The 26,487-nt window shown below is 43.9% G+C and overlaps 1 protein-coding gene across 1 annotated transcript in view; it reads left to right on the top strand.

Moving 5' to 3' along the window:
- The window catches only part of PAPPA (pappalysin 1), a 254,491-nt gene that overhangs the window by 77,439 nt on the left and 150,565 nt on the right, over positions 1–26,487 (top strand). The window contains exon 7 of the mRNA XM_060014251.1: positions 7,344–7,842. Coding sequence (XP_059870234.1) covers positions 7,344–7,842 — 499 coding nt within the window. The remainder of the gene's footprint in view (positions 1–7,343; positions 7,843–26,487) is intronic.

The following is a 26,487-nucleotide window of genomic DNA, read 5'->3' as shown; positions in this document are numbered from 1 at the left end:
GTCACCATGCTGTATATTAGAACTCCAGAATTTATTCATTATATCAGTAGGAGTTTGTACCCTTTCAAAACCCTACATCAAGGCCAGTATTCATGCATTTGTTCAACACAAGTCTTTTGAGCATCTGCACTGACCTAAGCATGTCATGCCACTTTACATATGAAGAAACAAATTCCCTGAGGTATTAAGTAAGTGCCCAAGGCCACACACCTGATAAGACACAGTATGTGTATGTTTATATATGCCCCAGACCCTGACAGCCTGTGAGGGCATAAATACACAAGGTCACGTTAGAATCAATACACATCACTAGCCTTTGATTCTTCTACAGTTACTTCTGGGGTACCCAGGGCCTTCTTACATGTGTCACAACTCTTCCTCTCGGTTTCCTTCCATGAAACCTCCTTTTCAGGATCCATTTATCCGCAAGGCACTAGAAGGAAGCACCTCATGACTGCCACGGTTGCGGCTCCACCCATGACCAGACCTTCCCGGCACAGGGTTGTCTCCCAGGCCTCCCCAGGAGCCAACAATCTCTGTGCTACCTCACAGTACAGCTCACTGCCCCTCAGTTTTCTAGAGAAATTAAGAAACTGCCTTTCACCCAATGCTTTGTTGCACTGTCGCTTGGCCCTGAAGGAAGAGAGCTTGCAACTTAGAGAATCTCATGGAAAATTGCCTATTCCGTTTCCTCCTGCAGCGTCTCTTTCTTTGGGGCACAGGTCTAGTCCCTGAAGCCAGGCTGGCAGAGACCCCTCAGTCCTCCGTCTCGCCCTCTGTTGCCTTCAGAGACTTCCACTTAGAAGCCCCCTCTCTGTCCTTCATTCTGCTATGCAGGTCAGCTCCTGCCAGCTGTCTTTGGGTGGGGACCCCAGTCCACCAGAGGGAGCAGAATCTGACTCCTCACTGAGGTTCAGTGAGAACTCCCCCGTCTCCCTTTATATTTTTAGAAAGAAGGTTGAAAAAGAAAAAGCCAGAGATAGAATAAAGCAAGGGAGAGGGATCAGAGAGAAAAGTGAGGGAGAAAAATGACAGCGCTGTGCTCTGTTATCTTCTAAAATAGCTTAAAATAAAAATGAGAGTCGAACTGGGGAACTGGGGAACTCTAAACAAATTCATCCGGAATGTAAAGCCAGAGGGATGCCTGGGAGAAACCCTTAGCTCAACCTCACAGAATCACAGGCTGTCAGCCGTGGAAGGGACACCTGGGGTCATCCAGCCCCAGGTCCCACCCCGGGCAGGAATCCCCTTTGTGCCCTCCCTCACCGAGGCTCTCCCAGCACCAGCTTGTGTATTTCCTTGGCCTTCCCGTTCTAGCTCCATCTGTTAGAAAGTTCTTCCTAAAATCTGCAGTGGTAACTTTTTCACCCAAACTGAACCCACCTTGGGTTCTCACAGAAGACGGTATGGGTCTCTTCCATGCAAGGAATGAACCCATCACATCTCTGCCCACCATAGGGACTGTGCTGGGCACATGGACTGGGCAGAGCTGACTGTCTAATAGGGGAGTCAGATGAGTACGTGGGCAATCACCATCGGGTGTGATGAGGCTTGTGCTGCGTAGGGGACCTCGCCCCAAATTGAGACTCATGCCACCCAGGAAATGTTAACACACCAGTGAACAAGGCACATTTAAGAATGTGAGAGGGGCTTCCCTGGTGGCGCAGTGGTTGAGAGTCCGCCTGCCGATGCAGGGGACACGGGTTTGTGCCCCGGTCCGGGAAGATCCCACGTGCCGCGGAGCGGCTGAGCCCGTGAGCCGTCTGCGCGTCCGGAGCCTGTGCTCCGTAACGGGAGGGGCCACGACAGTGAGAGGCCCGCGTACCGCAAAAAAAAAAAAAAAAAAAAGAATGTGAGAGGAGTTGGATATGTTTAGAGCACTGGTTTTCTCAGTGTGATCTGGAGGCTTATGGGGTTCCTAAGACTTTGTAGTGTGTCCTCAAAGTCCAAAGGTATTTTCATAATAATGCTATGCCACTGTTGACCTTTTTCACGCTCATTCTTTCCTGAGTGTACAGTGGAGCTTCCCAGCAGCTGCATGGCATGCGATGTTTTACTGCTCTGACAGCTAATGGGACACATACTTATGTGTCCTTGTGTTTTAAAGTTTCTCAGTTTTAGTCCACAATGTGGTAACGTCTGATAGATATAACGTACATAAACGAAAGTTCTTCAATAATGGGGTAAGAACTTAAATGGGTCTGGAGTATGAAAAGGAAGTTGTGGGTGAGGGAGAGGTTGGACTGGGGTGATATGTGTAATGTCCGGATAAGGCTGGGTTTGGATTATTCTGAGGGCAGTGAGGAGATGCCACGTGGCTTGGCAGGTGCCTGGAATATGGTGAGTTGTGCTTGTTAGAAAGATCGTCTGGGCTGCTCTGTGGCGAAGAGATCGGGGGAGGAGTGGATGGGGGAAAGGGCGCATCCCCGTGGCTGTATCAGGAATCCAGCAGACGGATGGCGGTGGCCTGGATGAGGTCAGTGGCGGTGATACTGGAGAAGAATCAATGGAATTGAGAGAGATTTGGGAGGAAGAAATAGCAAGACTCTACCCTGAGACTTTTCTGGCTAAAATCATCTTGGTTTGTTCTACCACTTGAACGAAAGAAATAATTTCCTGGTATCTCCCCACACCTCCATCCAGCCAAACTGTCAATTGGTTAGGTCTGTTCCTGGTTCACCCCTCACCCTCTTCAAGCATGATATGCGGAGTGGAGTCCCACTGAAGTGCTGAGCGCCCCCTGTACCCTGAGCTGACCGAGGCCTCCAAGGAAACCCAGCAGCCCCGGGTTTTCCTTCAGGATATGCAAATTGAGTACAGGCAGGCCAGGAAGAGGCTCTGTTCTTTTTTTAGAGCATCCTATTACAGGCTGTGTGATCCATTTGGCTCAGACCCTTTTAATATTCTTAAAGAAATAAACTTTTCCGTGAGCCAAACTCTGCAATTTATTTCTCAACTCATTTTCATCCTATTTATCTTTGCGTGTTTAAGTTTTTGGACTTCCCAAACTAACATAAAACTCCCCAGTCTGTGAGCGATGCCAGAGTATCTCTGGGGTTGGGGAAAGAGCATGGGTGTGGGGGGGGCTGACGAGGATGGGATTTTGGTCTGAGTCTGGCCATCAGTGTGCTCTGTGCCCTTGAGTGAGTCACTTTGCTTCTCTGAAGATAGCATCTTATCCGTAGAACAAACGTCCTTTCCAGCTGTGATATTTTATTATCCGTAGAACAAACGTCCTTTCCAGCTGTGATATTTTAACTCCATATTAACAGGATAGAAAATTCTTCATTTAACAGATATTTACTGCACATTTGGTATGTTCCATTAACTCCATTTCATGAACTTCAGGTAAATACAATCACAGAGATTCTTGCCTTTGGCCACGGAACATGGTTGTACCAAGAAGAAACCTATTTTCCCTTCTCTTGAGCAAAAACTATATTTCATAGATGAATATTTTCTGAGGTATTCAATACCATGATACGCTTGTAGCTCAGGAATTAGATAGCTAGATCTGATCGACTCAAATTTCAGTGAAGATCCCTTATGCAAGCCTATAGTGCATTGCAACTCCCGGGCTTTCCATGAGAGATTTAACACATGGCACTGGCTGTTGTCATTCTTACTTGTGTGAATATTTTCCCCATTTTTCTGCCCAGAATATTTCAGTGTGCTAAAGGGTTCATCTAGAAAAAACCTGACACCAAGTTGTTATATTTGTGTCAACAGCTGCAGTGTATATACACAAAGATATGAAATAGATGTCTGTATAGATCATCATAAATGTAAATTTAAATCAGCATAGGTATGTATAAATATATTTCACGTCACATATGGCCTCATCCCTAGTGGACAGCTTATATGAACATGTAACTCTTCATTTTGTCAGCATATATACAAAAAGATGTGTATTGGTAATGAAGTAACAGTTCCTTTGTACTTTTCTTCCTTCCCCCTTCCTTTCTTCCCTCATCCCCTCCCCCCTCCCCTCCCCTCCCTCCCCCCTCCCCCCCTCCCTCCCCCCTCCCCTCCCCTCCCTCCCCCTCTCCTCCCCTCCCTCCCTCTCCCCTCCCTTCCCTTTACTTTTCTCAACCCTTCTCCCAGATTTATCACCACACATCCAATTTGTTTCCCAGCTGCATCCATTTTTCTTCTGTAGGGACACTGATTTGTCCTCATCTCTGATGTTCCCTTTGTACAAGCAGCAGTTGTGTATTATCTGAATTAGTACAGCAGTTTCTTAACTGTCTTCACTGGACTAGAAGCTCCATGAGGGCAGAGACCATGTCTGCAAAACCTGTTTTTCCAGTGACTATAGCCTAACACTGGACACAGACCAGACAGTCAACAATTATTCCCTGGATGGATGGATGGAGAGTATCTGTGACTCCAAACATTGGTTTTTCTGAAAGACAGCTTTCATTTGCTTGCTTCAAATTCTTCAGTAGCTCCCAAGCTCTCTCAGCATAAAGTTCAGTTTCCTTAAAGTGATGTACAAGACCCTTCATAATCTGGGTTCGGCCTAGCATGCCAGCCTTACCACCACTTACTGCTTTCCCGTTGCACTCAAAACCACAGTCATCTTATTTCACATTCTCTCTCAACTGTTCTCTTTGCTTGGAATACCTCCTTTTCCCAAGCTTTCCCTTGTTAATTCTTCCCTATGTTTCAAAACAGAGCCAATGTACTTGTGAATATGTTCCTCTGTTAAATATCTCATCCCATTTGAGTATTATAGCACCCCTGTCGGGTAAGCATCATTAGAGTAGGTGATACTGTGAGAAACTGTATAGTTGATATTTTAACCCATCTTTCATTCCTTCAAAGCTTGGCGTGATCCCTGGACCAACAGTATCACATAGTATCCTACTCCCCACCAAGGAATTACTTAACCATCTCAGGCTCTGTTTCTTCTTCCGTAAAATGAGTTTCATAAGACCAACGTCATAGACTTATGGCCAGGATGAAAAGAGCTGAGGCATGTAGCGTGCCTGGCACAGTGCCCAGCACACAGAGCGTGGCCAGTGCATGAAGACTGGTATTATTAAAGGATTGCTGCTTTTCTGATGGCTTGGACTCAGTGCCCCTTGAGGCTCTTTTGTACATCTAAAAGTTGGTCTCTGATAACCAGACAAGCACACACTTTGCAAATATTTCTAGTCCTGTTTACTTACTTGAGCATAGTGACCAAGCTCACTTTCTTGTCCTTTGGAAAGCACTTGGTCCCTCTGTTGATTAACAGTGAACCAGGGATGAAAGCGTGAGCCAGACAGATTTGTCATCTTTGCTCTCCTGTGGCTCTCACCACTGACAGTCATTTTCTCCGAGGAAGGGAGGAAGATGGCTCCATTACTTGCCAGTTCCAGGAGAGCCCATGGTGGAGGGCGGGGGAGTGTTCACCTGGCACCTGCCGTGGCACAGCAGGCTCTAATACTCCGTGGAGCCTTCACTTCCTTTTGTAGCTCCATATTTGAACAAGATAGAAGAGTCTTCACTTATCAAATATTTATTGAATGTCCACTGTGTTCACTATTTATGTGCCAGGCCCTGTATTAAAGACTGAATATGGTATTGAGTGAAACAGAGCTACCAAACAGAGACAATAATGACAACTATCTTACAGGATTTTGGTAAGAATCAGCTAAATAAATTAACGGCTAGGGAATGTGCTCTGTATGTATTAAAACGCTGCCCTCAATAAAGCTTTTTGAATGAATAAGTGATACAGGAGTACCAACAACCCACAGAGTCAAAAGAATCAGGAACTCTTTGGGTTGGAGAATCGATAAGAAGAAAGGCTTCAGCCTAGGTAGGGAGTCTTGTTTGTGCCTTTGACTTAAACAACCGGTCTCTTCTATCCAGCATTTGCTGCAAGTAATAAATGAACCTGGCCAAGGAAAGGTGGAGGGAATCTTGTAGTTACATCCATCTCTTCTTGTTCTGATGTGTTATATCTAAAAAGTCTTTTGAATTTTCCTTGTTCTCCAACCCCCCAGCCCCCTTGCTCCCATCTCTTTTTCTCTTCTCTTTTCCATCTCCGCTGGACATCTTCTCTCTTCTCCCTTGGCTGGGCAGAGGCAAGGAGATTGGAGGCATTTAAAGCTTTCACTGGAATGGCTTTTCCACCCAAAATGGCTTTCTAGTTTTCATACTGTGGTGATTCCTGTTACGCTGTAACATTATCAAAACCTTTTCGGACAAAGATTGATTTTTTTCCCTTTTGCTTTAGAAATGTCCAGCATCTCCACCCCGCATCAACCACTGATGCTAAAGAATGTGGCTGATAGGACAACCTGAGATCCTTCATCCTACCCTCACCAGCTGATGTGTATCTCTTGCTAGACACCCTTAAATAAATTAGAGCCAATCACTGCATTGAGTCCTGATTACTTTTCTCAGCAGTGCAAAGGAGAGCTCTCTGAGGGTCTAGGACTAATGATCTCAGCAGAGAAAAATTCAGAAGTCGCTGCAGGCTGAGATCAGTGGGGATGAGGCATCGTCTCTCTGGGGAAAGAGTAGAAGAATCTCTCCTTCCTTCTCCCCCCTCCTAACCATCCCTCCCCTTCCTGAGTCAGACTGGACAGAGCTCAGAGAAGCTCAGTGGTATGGAATGACCTCATGTGGAGAAGGGGAGGAAAAGAGATAAGATGGCTCCAGGGCTGTCTTCCAGCTCTGTCATTCATGGTTCTAGACAGTTTCCTCCCAGAATACTCAGCCCAAGGGGCAGAAGCTATCGTTACTTACCTCCTCTTCACTGGAGGTTTCTGGCCCTTCTGTCATTCCAAGCAGGTGGTACCAAAGGCAGTGCCACAGGGATGCTAGTTCATTTTTGTGGCTCTTCCATTCAGTCTGGAGGACAACGAGGAACTTCAGGACGAGACAGAACTAGGCTCTAATGCTGACTGTTACACTTCACGCTGTGAGACTCTGGTTAGTTCACTCCACACTTCTGAGCCTTAGTTGCTCATCTCAGAAATGAGTCCTTGCAAGAATTAAACAGGTTCAGAGGACACAGTGAATGTTCAGCAAATGTGCGTTCCTTCCTTCTTTCCATCTGAGGCAGAAAGACCTACAAGTAATAAATGAGGCGGGGCGGTTTGGGCACCGACACAATCATAAGACACTTATCTGAATGTAGTTTTGACCAGATGTCTGGTGATTCGTCCAGATCTGTATCGCAGGTGTGGGGATGAGCTGGGTGCTGTGTGCACAGCACATTCACCAAGACGCTGAGAATCTTCCCTCTCTTTTTACCCTCTCTGTGAGTTCTGGTCAGGCCAGTGTCACCAGAGGTCTGCAGGAAACTCTGAGGACGAACTCATCCCCTCATCTCTTGTCCACAGGTCATCCAGATGTTGAACAACCCTGTAAGTCCAGTGTCCGCACCTGGAGCCCAAATTCAGCTGTCAACCCACACACAGTCCCTCCAGCCTGCCCTGAGCCACAAGGCTGCTACCTTGAACTGGAATTCCACTACCCCTTGGTCCCTGAGTCTTTGACCATCTGGGTGACCTTTGTCTCCACTGACTGGGACTCCAGTGGGGCTGTCAATGACATCAAACTATTGACTGTCAGTGGGAAGAACATCTCCCTGGGCCCTCAGAACGTCTTCTGTGATGTCCCACTGACCATCAAACTCCGGGATGTGAGCGAGAAGGTGTTTGGCATCCAGATCTACACGTTGGATGAGCACTTGGAGATAGATGCGGCCATGTTGACCTCTGTTGCAGACACCCCACTCTGCCTGGAGTGTAAGCCCTTGCAGTACAAGGTGGTCCGGGATCCTCCTCTCCAGGTGGACGTGGCCTCCACCCTACACTTCAATAGAAGATTCACAGACATGTAAGTGCACTCTCTGGATCAAGTGGGTGGGCTGTAGAGGGATGTAAGGAGGGTCAGAGAGGCCTGCACTGGAAGGAGCTTCATCACAGCCAGACTCACTTCTAGGGACTTGTAACCTGGTGTTGGCTGTAGAATTGTCTTAACAAGGCAGAGCTGATATGGTGGGAAGAACAGTGGACAAAGAACCAGGAGTCCTGAATCTTGCTGGCGGCCCTAACATGTAACTCTAAGCCTCTCTGACCTCTCTGCAGCGTAGTTTTCCCAACAGTAAAGTGAAGGAGGCTGGATGAGAGTAGCAATGAGAAAGTCGTGTATGGCTAATGAAAGTACAAGAACCGGAGTTTGCTAATGATTTCCCTCTTATATTAAATTGAAGAGTATTCATGCATTGTGATTGCTTTTCCAGTGGGTGAGAAGGGGGTGAAGTTATAGCAGGTTGGCTGGGAATTGGGCGTGTTGCTGGATGTTTGCATAAGAATATTGCTGGAAGGTGAACATAACCAGTAACAGTCCTTGTTTTCCAGTGTGGAAGAGAGGGTCTTACCCATTAGATCCTTAGGAGCCTTTGCAGCTCTAGGTCTCCATGATTCTTTTCGGGTACTCATTGCTTTGATGTGAGATATTGTTTGTCCTTAATGTTCCTTTCTCAGCCCACCTCTCTATCACCTCTTCCTCAGATATCCTGAGGATTTATGTTTTATGAGAGGGGCTGCCTTACTTTGAAGGCATTAGTGCTTTTCCCATATGCCAGACAATGGGCTAAGGTCTTTGCATCTTTTACTTACTTCATCCTCCCCACAACCACAGCCCTAGTCTCCTTCTCATTTTACAAAGAAGGAAACTGTAGCTTAGAGATAGGAAGTCACTTGTCCAAGATCACATACTTAGGAAGTGGTGAGATCAGGATTGGAATTCATCCTGACTCCTAAGCCAGTGCACTTAACCACTGTTCAATTAAAGACGTGATTCCAATTTCTGCTTTAATCTAACAAATGAGGGAGCCTTAGCTACACCTAATTTGGGTACCAAGAGTCTATGAAGTCAACCACCAAACATTGGTTGAACCTCTTCTATGTACAAGTGACATGGGTGGGGAACACTTTGAGTATTGAAAAGAACAGGAGCTCAAGAGTCAGACACCTTGTGTCTAGCCCCAGCCAGTCCACGTACTAATGTTAGATAAATCAGTCCATCTCTTTGAGCTTTGATTTCCTCTTCCGTGTGATGAAAATGTTGACGTCAACGGTTTCTATGGGCCTTTTGTGGCACTTTCTTTGGTTCTAAGATGATACAAGACACAATCTCTGCTCTGTCTACTTGAAAATATTTGCTAAGCCAAATATTATTAATAGAAACCAAGTTCTGGAGGAAACTTTTAATCTTTTTAAAAGACAGAACCACTTTCAAACACTTTACCAGCACTTCCTGTTACAATGCTGGCAATTAACGTGCACATCGCAAGCAAACCCTTACCCATTCATTGACTCAGAGATGGAGAACACCTGTTTAAGAACTCAGGGGGAGCACTTGGTTTGTGTTTGAGAATGTGCTTAAAAGATCGTCTTGCCTTGAAAATATTCTATAACCCTGTCTCTTTCATCTCCTCACTTGTCTAGAATGGTAAAGTTCTATAAATATGCATCCACTTAACATTTCTGTATAAAACAATGAGGTGAAGAAATAATAGATGTCTTAAAACCTCAGCTTAAACCCAGCTTTTCTTTTTCAGCCTTCAGTTGTGAGCCTGTGAGCGCTGACACAGGTTGATAAGTGTGGAATTGTGGAAATTAAACTGAAGAAGGAAAAGCACCCTGAGTTCTGTTCTCAGCTAAGTCACCAAATTGCTGTGCATTCTTAGGCTAGTCACTCACTCTTTCCGGTGCTCAGAGGCCTTCAATCCATAAGGAGGAAGTTGTACTAGACTAGTGGTTCTCAAAGTCAGTTGCACGCTACAAAAATTGGGGGCATTTTAAAATCACCTCCAGCTCACTTGCATCCGCGCCTCCTTCCTCCTCCTGGCCCTGCCCCAGGTATTGATCTAATTGGTAAGGAAGATAAGGCCTAACCATTAGGACTTTAAAATCTCACTGGATGATTCTAACATGCAGCCAAGTTTAAGAACCACTGCACTAAATCAGGCTGTCACAGTGTGGCCCCGTACTGGCAGCATCTGAGAATTTAGAAAAGCCATGTTCTTAGGTCCCAGCCCAGACAACTGAATCAGAAACTCTGAGTACAGGACCTTTCCAGATGATTCTGATGGTGGTTGGAGTTTCATGGTTACTGCTCTCAATGATCTCCAAGGCCCAGGAATCTCCAAGGTCTCTTTACTCATAGGAGTGACTACTCATTCAGTTTACAAGTTTGTACTGAGAACATTCTGTGTGCCAGAGTCTGTGCTGAGAGCTGTAGATTTCGGGGATGACTCAGCCTTTGCCACTTTCCTGTAGACACTCACACTTTAGTGCTGAAGACCTTAACCACTTGGTAAAAACGCCAGTTCCTATGCCAGTTTGCTTCCAGAACCACCACTGTTCAGGTCTACATTGTGTACCATTTGTTCTTTCCTTCTCAACAAATGTTTCTTTGGTCCCCACTGTGTTGCAGGCACAAGGTCTAGACTGAGGCCTTCATTGACCTTCCTCTTTGTCTTTCTTGGGTCCCAAGGAATTTATTGGAGACCTGGGCTGGGCCAGGCTCCACTTCCTGACTTGAAAGTTCTCTGAGACTCTGAAAAAATAAAATATCCTTCCAAGTCAACCTATCATTTCAGCTCCTTTATCTCTTGGTAATTCGAGTTCTAAACTCCAACACAAATACCTCTTTGTGTGTGTGTGTGTGTGTGTGTGTGTGTGTGTGTGTGTGTGTGTGTATTTTACTGCTCTCACATTTTTTCCATATCAAATAAATTGGCTCTTAGACAAGTTCTATATAAAGACTGTTTTGGAGAAAAAGAGGAGAGAGAAAAAAAATGCTTTCTTTTTCTTCCCTGACTCAACCCATTACATGATTCCCTTTGACCTTTGTCTTCATTTTTTCTCTCAACAAAAATATTTATTCTTTCTGTTATCTATACTGGAGATAGTTTCCCAAGGTATGACATTGATGAAGGGAGAGGCTTCTGTGCTTACCCAATGGATGCTTCTCGTAGACTGATTGCTTTTGGCCGGTACAAGGGAAAAAGGGGGACTGTCTCCTAAGTGGAAGCCTCTGCATTGAGTGAGGACTGACACTGACAGAGGAAAACGGAACCAGTGCTGACCCTGCTTCTAACTCACTATGTGACATGAAGACACATTGCATCACCTTTTGGGGCTTCATTTTTTCTATCTGTAAAATGAGGGGACAACATATGAAGCTTTTCTCTGTGGATAGGAGTTGTTCTTAGGTGACTTTTTTTTTTTTTTTTGGTAGTAAAAGGGACTCAGCAGAGATTGTTTATATCTGAATCAGTACCCGGCATGGACCTCACCAGTTCTGGATGGCCTAGTGAAAGGTGTAGTTTGTGAATAATTATGATAACGATAATAATAACAATACCAATAACCACTTATTGAACATTGACTCTGTTTTAAGTGCCTGACACATATTTCTGAGGCAGCTGAAGCTCAGAAGAGTGACTTATCCAACCTAATACAGCTGGTAGTGGCAGAGCCAGGTTTAAAACCCAGGTCTAATTCCAAATTCCACCTTCTCAACCACAATACCATACCACCTCCTGCTCTAATAATGCAAAGGCAGAATTTTAGAGCTCAAACATGCATCCAAGCTGGCTACAGTTCAAGATACAGGAGGTAGGAGGCAGGATTACAACTCACAGGCCACCAAGACCCACTCTTGGAAGTCTGGCATCATGAGGTACATGGCCAGGTCTTCTTGTGTCTGGCTGGGAAGAAGGAGCAAGGATGCTTCTGTTTCTAAACTTGACTGCCAAGTGCTTCTGCCCTGGGCACCATGCGACTTGGGTCTGTATGGAATCTCCAGATTTCTCTAAGAAGTAAAGACTCTGGATAAAACTAAGCCCTTTTTTTTGGCTTAGAGGAAGTGAGATATAAAGCAAACCAGGAACAGTGAATAGCAGCTCACTTTCAATATTCATCTGTTCGTCTATCCATCGTTGATTCATTCAGCAAATATTTACTGGACGTCTGCACCATGTTAGGACATGTTGGTATGTACCATGTTAGGACATGATGGTACAGTGGTGCCAGGACAGGCATGGAGTCTGCCCACATGGTGTGCCCACTCTTTGGGAAGAGAGGGGGTTAGGAAAGCAGTAGCACTGCAGTATAGTAAATGCCCTGATGGAGAAAGCAGAAACAGAAAGTCAGTGGTTTCTAACCCAAACTTGGAAGAATTGAGCTGTAATTGAGGAATATAATCTCCTTGAGGACTGGATTTTTGCTGGTTTATCTGCTGGTGCAGTCCCAGTGCCTAGAACAATTCCAGGCACAAAGTAGGCACTCAGTAAATATTTTTGAATGGCTCTTGAGTGAAGAATGGGAAGGAGTTTAGCAGTTGAAGAGAAATGGAGAAACGGTCATTTACTAAGTACCTACTATGTGTCAAATGCTTAACTAAGGGCTTTATTTAAGTAATCTCATTTGACTTAATCTGTACAACGACTCTGCACCTGCAGCGTAGGTGGTCCTATCACCAGATTACAGATAAGAACCTGAAACCCAGAGATTACAGAGCTATCAAACTGTGTAACTATAACTGGGGTCTGCACATAGATCCATCAGCTCCAAAGCTAGTGCTCTTATCCATTCTCTAGTTGAACAACTATGTTTGTGTTGCCTACTTTGTTTGTGCCTCTCTGTTCTTAGAATCGTTGATTTAGAGCTAGAAATATTCTTAGAAGTCATCTCTCCCAACGAGCTTCTTTGTGTGTCCCAATTAACTAACCTATTGATTCTTCTTTCACATTCAGACCTGTTAAGCTGCCAACATAACCTCTATTTCACCTCACCTCCTCAGTATTCTCAATATAAGTCTTGGGGTAAATGAATAAACATAAAGGAAGGACATATTCATATGAACAGGGTGGAAATTGTTGCAGATATGAATCCACATTTTACAGATCAAATCTCAAATCTCTTCCTCTGGATTCCACATACTCAGAAACCCCTGTCAATCAGCTCAGAAACTTTCTAGTTCGCTCATCCGTTCATTTTCTCGGTGAATATTTTTTGATTTCCACCATGAACCCGAGTACTTTCAAGGCACTAGCGACGCAGTAGTGAACAGGGCAGAGAAGATCCTTGCTCTCATTGATCCCCGTGATGTAATTGGAAGAGGCGAACCAGAAAACACTACATAATATCTCAACTGGGTAGGATTTAGTAATTTTAGATAGGTGGTCAGGAAAGGCCTCTGTGATGAGGTGACATTTGAACAGAGACTGGAAGAGTCTCCTAGTGACTCATAATAGAGGCTGGGTGACCTGCCATCATTGAGATCCTAGCCTGTTGGAACACAGATGTCTTAGAACGTGATCCTTGGTCCTTGATCACTGTTTGGCTTATCTTAGATTGAACTGTGCCTGCGTTTTTTTCTCTCACCTGGTTCAGATTCTTAAATACAAAATGTAGCACGCTCATTCATCAGAGTCAAGGGTCCATGCATGCTTGTCCGGTAAATGAGTGAAGAGTGAGTCAGCAGTAGAACCTCTCAGAAAAAGGGTCTCTTGCTTCCACATCTTAGCCGTAGTATTGACACGTGATGCCATAGTAAGCCTCGGAGCGTTGGGAAAGGTTAGACCAAATCGGGGTCAACTGAAGCACAGGTGGCTCCTCCGTGCTGTTTCTGTGGCTCTCAAGGTGAGTCACCATTTCATTTTTTGTCTCAGCCACATTTCTTTTCCTGGCTCTTTCTGTATGTCACCTCGTCATGCATTCTTTGTTCTTGTATGTATTCATTTTTTTCATTCATTCATCAACCAAATAGTGAAAATCTAATTTAATCATATTCAGTGATACTTTCTTTATTTCATAGATATTTCCTAGGTGTCTGTTCTGTGCCGTGCTCTATGCTGGAACTAGAGATCCCTAGTCTCATGAGCACACAGTTTAAAGGGGGAAACGGGCAAAGAAATCAGGTGATTATACTGCAGCATGAAAAGTGTATGGTGTGAGGGTCACAAGAAGGGTATATAAAACACAAGAAGGGCATCTAACCCAGCTCGAGATGGTTTAGGAAGGTTTCTTGGAAGAAGTCATGTCTAAGCTGAGACCTGAAGGATGAATAAAAGTTGATCATTGAAGAAGTTTGCCATAGGATGGATGGTTGAAACCAAGTGGATGCTTAGCAAAAATTGATAAATGAATGAATGCATACACGAAAGAATGAATGAAAGAATGAATGAACCAACCTACCCTACTTCATGGCAGAAGAGCATGTTCAGTCTCAGATTGAATGTAGAAATGTAGTAATCTGAGCTATCTGTCCACTTTGGTCCCTAAATCTACTTCATTCCTTTTAACTGCTATAGAACATTCCACAGTAGGAATGTGCTGCAGGTTATTTAGGTGTAGCCATGGTCATGACTACTCAACAAATTTGAGTAGCCATGGTCATGACTACTCAACAAGATGGAAGTGCTTTGTCTTTGCCCATTTGATGGGTGAAACATGGCTTCTCATTGGTGTTCCTGTGATTGAGCATCATGAATGAGCAGCTTTTCAAATATCGACTGGCTGTTTACATTCCCTCTTCTGTGACTTGTCTATTAATATCTTTAAGTGGTGTCTGGTTGTTAATCTTTTCACACCTCAGTTTTCCCATCTGCTAAATTGGGATTTTAATGTCAGCCCTCCTGCATATCCATCAGTGTTACTGGAATCTAGGGTAAAACGGGTAGTCAAGAGGGAACTAGCATTTATGAAGAAGTTACTCTTAGTAATCATTTATTCATTGATATATTTCTCAAACGTTCCTTGGATGGGAACCATGCCACATTCTGAAGATACAGTGGTTACCAAAAACCAACCCAGTTTCTGACCTCAGTGGAGTGTACATTTAATCACTGTGTTAGCCACCATCACTTATGCGGGTAGCACTTACTACTAGTCGTACTAGCATCCCTACTGCTGATAATTACCATGTAGTAAATACTTCATATATGCTCAGTATTTTTATAAGCCTACCAATGAGGTGTAGTTATCAGTATGCTTTATTTTTGGATGGGGAAGGTCAGACCCAAAAAGGTAAAGTCGTTCATTTAAGGTCCCCCAGTTAATAGATGCTCGAGTCAAGTTTTACATCTCCCTGCCTGATGCCAAAGGGCATGCCTGGCAAACTATAGAGCATAATCATTGCTATGACAGGAAAAGGACAAGGTGGCATCTTGACGGATGGAGAAAGTAGATGTTAAAACGAGCTTTTCTTGTTTCCAGGAAGCAACAGAATAAACACACAGAAGAAAACTTTTTTTTTTCCATTTAGGTTTTGAATATTTAAGTAGATGAGGAAGAGGTTTGGCACAGTGTGGGCGTGGTCAGACCAGCATGGTTTCCAGGAACCTGTTGTGGAAATGCACGCTCCAGGCTGGACCCCTCTCTGAGCAGGGCCTTTCCCCACACCTTTCCAACATGGCCTTGCCTGCGTTCTGATGTCCACCAGGACAAATGAGCAGCATCAGGATTGATAGCTGTTTCTCCAAGTCCAGAACAAACACTTCTGTTCCTAGCCCAGGCCAGCAGTGTACATAGTCAGCACGATCTTCCTCTATTTTTGGAAGCCGGGCGGGCATCATCCACCTACAACTCCCTCTCATCAGTCTTAGGCCAAGTACCTCTCAGAATGAAATACAGGTTCTGGGAACATTAGGGTAAACAAAAGGGTTTAGCAGAATCCACAGATCTCTGGGGTCAGCAGTAGCCGTAGAAGTGCTGACTGTCTCCAGGTACCTTCACGATTTTGAAAGTGTGAAGGGCCCCTGGTTGGTGCTAACACTACTGAGATCACTTACCTAAATTTCTGTGGATCAGTCTGATGCATTCCTGGACAATTATAGTGTCTCTTCTACAGATACTAATGAAGACTCACAGAAGTTAAGTGATGGACCCAAGCCTCTGTTGATAAATTTATTCATTCATTTGTTCAGTCTTTTAAGAATAAGTGCCTTCTGCGTGTCCATCTCCATGCTGGCACTGTAATTGTGAATCTTATAACTGGATAGGAGGGCTGGTCTGAATAATAGCCCAAATAAAAATATAATTACAACCTGAAGATTTATTATTACGTGAGGTTATAGTAGAGCATAATTCCCCCTCAAATTAAGGGGAGATATACAGAAGACGAGACTGGAGTTGTAAGCAGGGGCCGTATTGTGAAGGGAGTTTCTGTTATGGAGTTTGGATTTGTTCATTGGGAAGTAGAGGACTAAACCAATCAGATCTGTGTTTCTATGAAATTGCTCTTGGTGCTCTGTAAAGAGGGAATTGAGGAAGAGTGAGAAAGTCCATTTAGAGGTTATTGCTAAAGTGCAAGCCAGAGATTATGATTATCTATCTGCAGGAGAAGTGGATGAATTGGGGAAATGTTTGAAAAGTAGAACCAACAGGACTTGGAGATGTATTGGATGCAAGGGTTCTGAGAAGGAGCTGTCCAATGACTCCCGGGTTTCTGGTTTGAGTGTCTGGAATGAGGGAAATGTTATTTCCTGAAATGGAGGAATAGATTTTAATTTAGTGTTTTGTTAGTGGGTGGGGTAGATCAAGAGCTCCTTTGGAAAACAATGAGTTAGTGAAGTCGGGTTGCAGTGGGTGTCCTGATGTCACCTGCTTCTTTGTTCTTTTGCCTTTCTCCCTGTGGGTAGGAAGGATGGACTGGACTTGGTTGTATGGGCACCAGTTCTTGATTTTTAAGAAAACAAGTAAATGAATGGGAACGAGAAGGAAAATAACAGCCGTCAGAGTAATTACAGATGTGGGAATAATGGAGGAATTTATCTCACACCGGGCATTGGCAAGAGGAGTGGACAAAATCCATCCAGTCTGTTCTCAGAGACGATGAGAATCCTCAGGACAGAACATAGTGGGTTTGTGTTTTATCTGCTCAAGCAGGAACCTCAGACATTACTTGGGAGACGCTGAATCTGGGATCAGGAGATCTGATCCTCAGGCCAGCACACAGCTGTCTTGCTGCATGACCCTGAGCACGTTCCTTCAATGCTTTGAACCTCAGCTCCTGTCCCTGGAAAAAAGTGGGTGATGATTCCTGTCCATACAGTCTCACAAAGGGTGTCCTGAGAAACTAATGAGCTAATGGACTTGCAAGAACGTGATGCAACGTGGGGGAACTATAAAGATTTCAATGTTCATGATTCTTCCTATTGTTTGGTTTTCATTAGGCTTGTTCTTGGCCAGGCCAGAGAGTATGTGTGAAAGACAAACACACAGACATGCACAGACACACTCATGAAACAGTTTCCCGTTCAGCTCTACGCAGAGTTCGGTGCTGGATGAGAAGAAAGAAAAGACCATGGCACTCTAATCTCTGTAGCTGAGCTAAAGAAAAAGAGAGAAAGCCCATCAAAGTGCTGGCCCTGGAATCAGGAGACAGGGCTTCAAGTACCGATCTCCTGAGATTTTGCTATATTACTGGGTCATGATTCCCCATCTGTGGGCCCAAGGTCCCCTTCTATAAAATGAAGGCCTAGGTAAATGACTCTGAAAGTCATTTCCAGCTCTGACATTCCATTCAGACCCTCCTGGAGTTCTTACCTGCCCCGAGTATGTCTAATTCAGTAAGAGTAGAGGGACCAGGCTACATGTCCCATGCGAGCTCAGAGACTAGCCGTCTGTAAAGAAAGCCTTCCAGGTGCACTGGGGCCCTCAGAGCTCCTTCCTGACCTACTGTCTCTCTCTCTTAGGGCTTACCGATTGTTTCCATTTGGGACAATTTCAGAATGTACTGGTGTATTTTTCCTGTTCAGCGGCATTTTGACTTGACAGTGAGATACCAGAGATGGGAACTAGGTAACATTTGTCATATTATCTTCAGCTTCTTTGGAAGGACAGGCATGAAGTAGATGGTCAATAAACAGGTCAATAAAGGCATGAATGAATTAATGAGTAAACGCTTTGGCAGATCAATAAGTGGTCAGAAATTTGTGGTAATGCAGATGATAGCTGGTATATTGGAGGTCTTCCTTTAAATGTCTGAAATGGATTCGTTACCAGAGGGGCAAAAGGATCAAAGAAAATCTTATCGCATCGTCTCTTCTCCTCTTGGGGCCGCAGTCCCCCTAAAGGGGGACTGACAATGGGGCCAGACAATGTCAGTCAGTCTACCGTCCACCCCACAGGCATTTATTTAGTACTGTCTTTGTAATGGGCCCCGTGCTGGGCAGTGGAGAGAGATAAACGGGGCAATGAAGAGCAGTCCCAACGCTCTGGGAGCTTCATCTAATTCATGTGAGAAGGGGACACCTAAGTGGTAACAAAAGTGAGAAAGGTGTTATGATAAGAGAAGCACAAGGGCTAGGAAATCCTCACTCAGCTAAAAGGTCAGTGAGATCCTCCTGGGAAAGGTGGCGTCTACGCTAAGGCTGGACCATTTAGCCAGGGAAGGGAGGGGGGACTGTTTGCTCATGGTGGCTGAGGGGTCAGTTTTGAGGAGGAGAGTTTGAGCAAAGAGGCCAGAGGGGTTGAGAGGAGGCCAGCAACGTTGGTTCTAGAATGCCATGCTGACGGGTCTGGGCTTCATCCCGAGGGCGGTGAGGGACTGTTAGGGGTAAGAGAGAATCCTGATCAGGTTTGGTTTTAGGACAGCTCTTTGGCTGTGTGGCTATCTGGGCAGATGTAGGGATAGAGGCACAGACTGTAAATGATGAGGGAGGTAAGACAATGTTGCCAGCACTGAAGTAGAAGCTGGCCCTGGTCTAGGGTAGTCAAGGCGGGAATGGAGAGAACTGGATGGGGCTGAGTAGTATGGATGGATGGATGTACCCCACGACTGGTCAGAGGGAGGAGGGAAGTGAGTGGGTCCTAGAAGTGCCTATGTTGTTGGCGTCACTGAAACGCATAATGTGGAGATAGAGGGATGTTTGGTTTGGGATGAGAGGAGGACGAGTTCAAAGCTGTCTTCCCATTATCAGTCTGCGAACTGGTGGGGGCAGACAGCTACAGTTTGCTTTGAGCCATAACATTTCTGTGTACAGATTCAGGAGCAGGTGAGGCGAGCTTGTGCATGTGTACGTGTGTGTGTGCATGCGTGCATGACTGTGTGTGTGTGTGTGTGTTTTGGGGGGTGGGCAGACAAGACCTGTGAGACCACCTGTTTTCATCATGCATCGATTCTCCAAGTGTTGTCCAGTGTTCTCAAAGGTCCCCTGCTGGGGTCGTGGGGTTAATCTTCCGCCACACTAATACCTATAACGTTACGAGGCACGGGCTTTGTTTCCTACCCAGGATTAATCATTCACTCATGGGCTTTAATACAAGCCAGACACCACCTCACTGTGCCTCATGCAAAGCAATGCCAGTGCCCCCTTCCATTTTAATGCTGCTTTCACGTTCTTGTTGTCAGAGTGGGAAGTAGGTTTTTTGCCTGCGCTTCAATATCCTATAAACTGAAAGGCTTGAATTCTTCCATCCAGCGATGTTCGTCACAAAATGCCAGGAAAGCTGGACTCTGCCATTAACGTTCTGCATGACTTGGGGCAGCTTATTCCCTCCTTCTCTGGGCTCTAGCATCCATCCCACAGTGAGACGCTGAGCAAACCAATATCCAAAGCCTGATTTCTACATTTTTTGTGTTTCCTTCTTGAGCTAAGGTCCTTGTATACAAACTCAGCCCCCAAAAGTTTTCAGCAGAGAGAATTCTGAGGTGCTCACACCTCCTCCTGTCTAGGAATTAGACTCAAAACCTCTCAGGCCGGGAAGGAACATGGAAGCACTGACACTCTACAAATGAGAGAATTGAGCCCAGAGAGGGGAGGCCACTTCCTCAGTCACACAGACCTTTGATGCCAGAAGAGGGAATTGAACCTAGGGCTCCTGCTACCCAATCCAGGGGCGCCTTCCCCCAACATCGCGGCGTGCTGGAGTTTGGCCAGACCTTGGGATTCAGCTTTGAGCTCAGCTCTCTCTGATCACGAAGAAGTCTCCGTTGGCTGCTCAGGGTGAAATCATAGTGCGCTGACATTAGTAACGTCATGGCAGCTGGTGCTGGTGAGGGGGGTGGTATAGGAAATGAGAGAACGCATTTGGCCAAGCTCCGGGTCCACGTGACCCTCCAAGAGCCCTCATTTCAAAACAAACTCAATCTTTTAAGTTCAAGTTCTCCCCTCTCGTCAGAAACGTGACTTCCTGCTTCTAAGAAGCCAGGCTTACAAAAGGGCTCAGAAGACTTCGCGGACATCAAATAGCTCTTACAAAATAGCGTTTTGATGAGTTAAGTGTAAATGAATCAGAAACATAAGGATTACATTTTCCCCAAGCGCACATGGGTTTCAAAATTCGAGGGGAAGTGTAGTTTGCTCACTGCACGCCGACTTTCACCGAATCCAAAGCATTCATGGGGAGGGTGGGGCTAGGGGGGCGAAGAAAGAGATGCCCAGCCCCCAAATGGTTTTAGATGTGATGCCAAATTCGAAAATGCTGTTGGGCTCACCCTCTGCCAGTAATAAAATCGCTGGCCACCCAGAGAGGCCACAGGAAGGAGAAGGGAGGCTGCTCTCCCCACTGGCCCCTGGTCCTCAACAACTGTGTTCAGTTAGTGCCGCTCAATCACCAGCTGTCACTGGGTCCCTCTGTTGACTCCTGGCCCCCGTGTGGCCTCCATTTTCACACTGTGCTGCATGCCTTGTTTACCCCCGACTATATCTGGTGTTTTGGCTCCCAGGGGTCTTGGCGACCGGGCAGTTTGTCACAGGCCCCTGCTCTGCGATCAGGAGACCTGTCCATCACCAGCAGGGGTGTTTGGGGAAGCTGTCACACATCACCTCTGGTTGCATTCAGGAAAAACAAGAGTCCCTTGTAGTTCTTTTCCTCTCTCCTTTCTTTAATGCTATACAGGTGTGGCGTTTCCCCCAAACTGGTAAATGTCTTCCCTTCAAATCTCAGCCTGACACAAAAAAACCAGTTAACTCTCAGGGCTGCTGTGACCTTATCCCAGGATTTGAAACTCTGAATCTTTTATAATTTCCACATTGTCCCCCCATTCTTTCTCTTGGATTTTATTTCACTGCACCAAGAAAGTAGAAAATCATTTCAGTTGGTGGTAAAAGATGATTAAAACAAAATAACAAAGGCCGTGGCTGCAAACTGTTAGTTTTATTAAATGTGCTACTGAGTTTTAAATTGGTACCAGGGCAGATCTTTGTACAATTATATCCAAGGCTGCTGGAATTAATCAGTTGCATGTATACATTTGCTCCTTCCTGAGCCTTATACAGAGTGAGGGCGGCACTGTCAGTCTGAAAAGAATGAGCTGTGTGTTACCTGTGTGACAGGGGTGGACCCTAGCCCCATTGGGAGGGATACACATGCCCAGTGGATTCTCAGATCCCTGCCTTCTCATTCCTCATTCATTTAGTCCAGACCGTGGGTTGGAGCTCACAGTGGTCACCAGGGATAATAGTGGATGGATATTGTAAGACCAAAGTCCATTTTCCCAAAAAAATATTCTTTTCTTGGCAATGGAATCTCACCATTCTGAGATTAAGATTTTATTAAAGCAAAACTTTAATTTCCACATGAATGGAAAAGGCCGCAGTCTACTGAGTGCCGGTCCGGTAGAAGGGTAGGTGGCGGTGGAGGGAACCCAGGCCGTCTAAAGCCCTGGGTGCCGGTTCAGTGTCTCGACTACTGCTGACACATCTAAGTTCTGACTTCTGCAGCTGGAGGTGTGGGACTTGGGAAATCATTGCATCCGGTCCCCTGCTTTTAAAACAGTGGATTTCCATCCCTCAGTGACTCAAGCCCTAACATCTCGCCTCAGAACCCTCCACCATCTACCTTACACTCTCAACTGACCATTCTCGTGAAACTTTAGCACTTCCTTTGGCTTACCCTGCAGGCCAGTCTTAATGCACTGTTCTTTGTCTCAGAAGGTTAACCTGTGTCCTGTTCTGTGCTGTTCCTACTGCCCAGAATACCATGCTTATCATTTACGTCTTGACATGTTCCCCACGTGCACTGTCTCTGACTATTAATTCCTTCAGCGGGTATTGTTGGAAACCTAGTCTGTGCCAAGCACTGTGCTAGGTACAGAGATGTAGCAATGAAAGGCTCATGTTTTTTTTTCTGTCCTTAGAGCGCTTAATGTACACCATGGAAGACAGGCATCTGATTACAACAAAGGGTGTGAGTTTTATAATAAAGTATGGGGCGATATGGACACCTGTAGAAGGGATCAACCTAATCTAGGTGTCAGGACTCTCCCTTTCTCATCCTTCTAACCACAATTGGACCCGCCTCTCCGTTGGTGCTCTTCAAGCTCTGACTTGAATTATAGTCAAACTGTACTAGGCTTATCCTCTCTTTTGCCCATTGAACTATTTGAGATCAGGGATGGTGGTATCTTCTTCATCTTTGGAATGACTCCTGCCAGAAGCTCCATACATGCTTTTTATTTGAATTGCCCAAGGAAAACAAGGTCCAGAGAGGAGAACTAATTCACCGAAAATCACAACCAAAGTTAATGGAATAACCATAGTCATTTTTCCTGACGTGGTCCAGGTGACATCCACAGTGACGTCAAACTGCCTTTCATGTTGTCCCTTCCCGAGGGCAGAGGATATTCTCTATCTACTTCAAATAATCAACAACAGCCCTCTTCCAATAAAACATAAGACCAAAGTACCTCTCAACCTAGAACAAAAGTAAAGTGTTCTCTTAAGAATTCAGGGTGATACCCAAACAAAATTGGAATGAAGGAGTATATTGTTATCACATGTAGGTAAAAACAGTGTATGTAACCTTAATGTATGAATGTTAAGAAATTCTTTGGAGAAGACTACACACAGCTTCAGTCATTCAGTGAGGAAGGATATTTTGTTGTCAGTTTTAGTTCTTTTCAATCAAAATAGAATATGACGACGTCTAGCATGGTGCCAAAACTTGGTAGGAACTCAATGTATTCCTGCATCAGTCCATCCCATGGGCAGATATTTGGTCTTTCTACTTTTCCCCCAAACCAGTTATCTATATACTGCTACCAAAATTGTCTTCCACAAAACAAATATTATTATGCCCTTTGACTCAAAAGCCATTTCTGTCCTCCTCCTCATGGCTTGGCTTCTCCTTACCCCTCCTGTCCAGCCAGTATACCTTCTTTGAGGAGTTCAGACTCCTCCACAGCCTGTGTCTGATACTACTCGTACTCCCTACAGACCCCTACACTTTTTTTTTTTTTTTACATCTTTATTGGAGTATAATTGCTTTACCATGGTGTGTTAGTTTCTGCTTTATAACAAAGTGAATCAGTTATACATACACATATGTTCCCGTATCTCTTCCCTCTTGCGTCTCCCTCCCTCCCACCCTCCCTATCCCACCACTCTAGGTGGTCACAAAGCACCGAGCTGATCTCCCTGTGCTATGTGGCTGCTTCCCACTAGCTATCTATTTTACGTTTGGTAGTGTATGTATGTCTATGCCACTCTCTCACTTTATCACGGCTTACCCTTCCCCCTCCCCACATCCTCAAGTCCATTCTCTAGTAGGTCTGTGTCTTTATTCCCATCTTACCCCTAGGTTCTTCATGACATTTTTTTTTTCTTAGATTCCATATATATGTGTTAGCATACGGTATTTGTCTTTCTCTTTCTGACTTACTTCACTCTGTATAACGGACTCTAGGTCCATCCACTTCACTACAAATAACTCAATTTCGTTTCTTTTTATGGCTGAGTAATATTCCATTGTATATATTACGCTGCATTAAAGCCATTCATTTTAATGTCTTTTCTTCCCCAAAAGCCTATGAGCATCCTAAAGGCAGGACTATATTTTACTGATCTTTGAATCCAAGGAACCTAGGAAAAGCTGGGACAACCCAGTGAATGCTATTTGGATGAATGAATGGATGAACAAATGAAATGATATAAATATATTTATCCAGAATTTGAAAACGTAGTCAAAGCCATGAAAGTAGTTAGCTCACATAAAGCTAACTAGCTGGGTTTACTTCTCCTATGCGCCTTTTTTCATGAACACTAGAGATGAAGTGGTATTGACATATCTGTGATCTTATATTCATAGAAAATTGTATGTGTTTGTGTATGATTATACATTAAAAGATACATGAAGGGTTGCTGACCAGAATGTTCTTGATAGCTGCCTCAAGGTGATGGAATTTGATATAATTTTACTTTATTTTAATTATTTTACATAGTGTTTTAATTTGTTAAAGCAAGTACAGGTAACCTTTATGGATAGAAAAAAACATAAAGCAGTTGGGATAATATACTATCCCTTCTCAATTAAAAAAAAAAAAAACCGGCTCTCACCTAGCAATATGTTAGTGCTTAAGCTATTTTGCTCTATAATTCTACATAAGAAATAAAATCTACTTTAGTCTGACTTGCAGCTTCCTGAAAGACTTTAGGACTCTAAGGGGGAGCTTGCCTTATCTTCCGATAGTTGCAGGGCTCTGTACTTGATTGGATATTAATGCATTGCTCACTAGCAGGTACTTACCCAAGGAGTCATCTCAATATCATGGAAAGGTCAAGAGTTCTAGAGTCAAACAGCATGATTTAAATTCTGCTTTATAATTATTATCTCCCTGACCTTGGGCAGATCACTGAACTACACTGAACCTCAACTGCACAATGCAAATGATTTCTACCTTACAGGTATATTTTCGAAATTGTATGTGGAAATATGGTGGACTAACAAACTAAAAATATTTCCAGTACAAACCTCTATTCCAGATCAAATACAACTGATATAACTAGCATCCTTTAAAATGCATGACTGAGATCAGAGGAGTCAAAAAATGTGTTGGTAAAGGCAAAAAAAAAAAAAAATAATGGAACTGAGAACTAGACAGGTAAGCCCTGAATCTAGTTTTATTGGTGTAGTTTGGATAAGGGAGAGCCATCAGTTTTGGCAACTGAGTGGATTAAATATGCTTGCTTATTCTAGGAGTGGAGATTTGGCCCTGAAACTCTGCAGGTGGGGACTTATAACTGAAGGCTTCAAAATAAGGTTAGGACCTCTGAAAGTCTACATGCTTAGTGAAAGAGTATACTAGGGAAAACATATCTATGCCTATGTCCTATACCTCAGAAAGATTTGAAATTTGAGTTTACACTGCTTAGTATGGTCTGGGAATGCCTAAACTGAAAAACTAACTAGAAAAGAAAAAAGAAGAAGAAGAAGGGGGCTTCCCTGGTGGCGCAGTGGTTGAGAGTCCGCCTGCCGATGCAGGGGACACCAGTTCGTGCCCCGGTCTGGGAAGATCCCACATGCCGCGGAGCGGCTGGGCCCGTGAGCCATGGCCGCTGAGCCTGCGCATCCGGAGCCTGTGCTCCACAGTGAGAAAGGCCACAACAGTGAGAGGCCCGCATACTGCAAAAAAAAAAAAAAAAAAGGAAGAAGAAAAAGAAATCGTTCTAGACAAGTAATGTTCCAAGGGTACCTAGAAGTTATCCTCTGAGGGAGGATATAGACTTCACCTTGGGGACACATGATTGTCACAGATTAAAACCCAATGAACATGAGTTGACATGTCAAAATTAAAAAAACACAAAAATATAAGAGTAAGGGTCAGAAATCAACATCAGAGTTTTGATTAAATTTTGATTTTGATAATTATGCATATTTGTATTTTAGTATAACCAAAAAAAGAAATATAATTAGAAAATATAGTCTGCAAAAATTAGATGGACGGACTAAGAAGGGCTAAAGAGTAGAAATAAAGAAATCCAGTACACCCAAATGAAAGCGAGAAAGGGGGAAAATAAATAAGCGGAGAAAAATAATGATAAATGGAAAGCACAAAGAAGATGGGAGAAATAAATCTAATATACTAGTCATTACACTAATCATTAAAGTCGACTATGAAAGTGAAGACTCTCAGGTTGGATTTAACTAAAGCTAAGTTCACTGAAAGGTAAAAGGTAAAGGAATGCAAAATATTTGCCAGGCAAATACTAACCAAAATGTTACATTAATATTATCATCGGGCAAAGGAAACATTAAGACAAAAAAAAATTCTAAGATAAAGAGTTCACCATATAAAGATAAAAGGAAGGTATATAATGATTTTGAGCTTGGATATACCAAATAACATGACCTGAAAATATATAAATCAAACATGACTCTTACCTAAAAAAAAAGTGATAAACCCATAATATTATGATATTTTGACATACCTTTCTCCATAATTAATAGAACAAGCAAACTAAAATAATGATATAGATGATTTTGAACAACACAAAAAATATGTCATCTGATAAAAATATATAGGACCCTGCTACTGAATTAAGTATAAATATTTTCTTCTAGGATATGTAGAACAATTTTTTTTTTAATTTACCATGTCCCAGGCCAAAAAATGGATCTCAGCAAATATCAAAGAATCAGTATCACATAGAACAGTATTTCTGTCCACAGCACAGCACATAAATATATAAACAAGTAAACAAGTGGACAAGTAAATAAATGAAGAAGATAAAAATTTTTG

The sequence above is a fragment of the Delphinus delphis genome, chromosome 6, assembly GCF_949987515.2.
Source record: "Delphinus delphis chromosome 6, mDelDel1.2, whole genome shotgun sequence".
NCBI lineage: Eukaryota > Metazoa > Chordata > Mammalia > Artiodactyla > Delphinidae > Delphinus > Delphinus delphis.
Note: the sequence above shows the minus strand (reverse complement) of the source record. Positions and strands in the feature narration are given on the sequence as shown.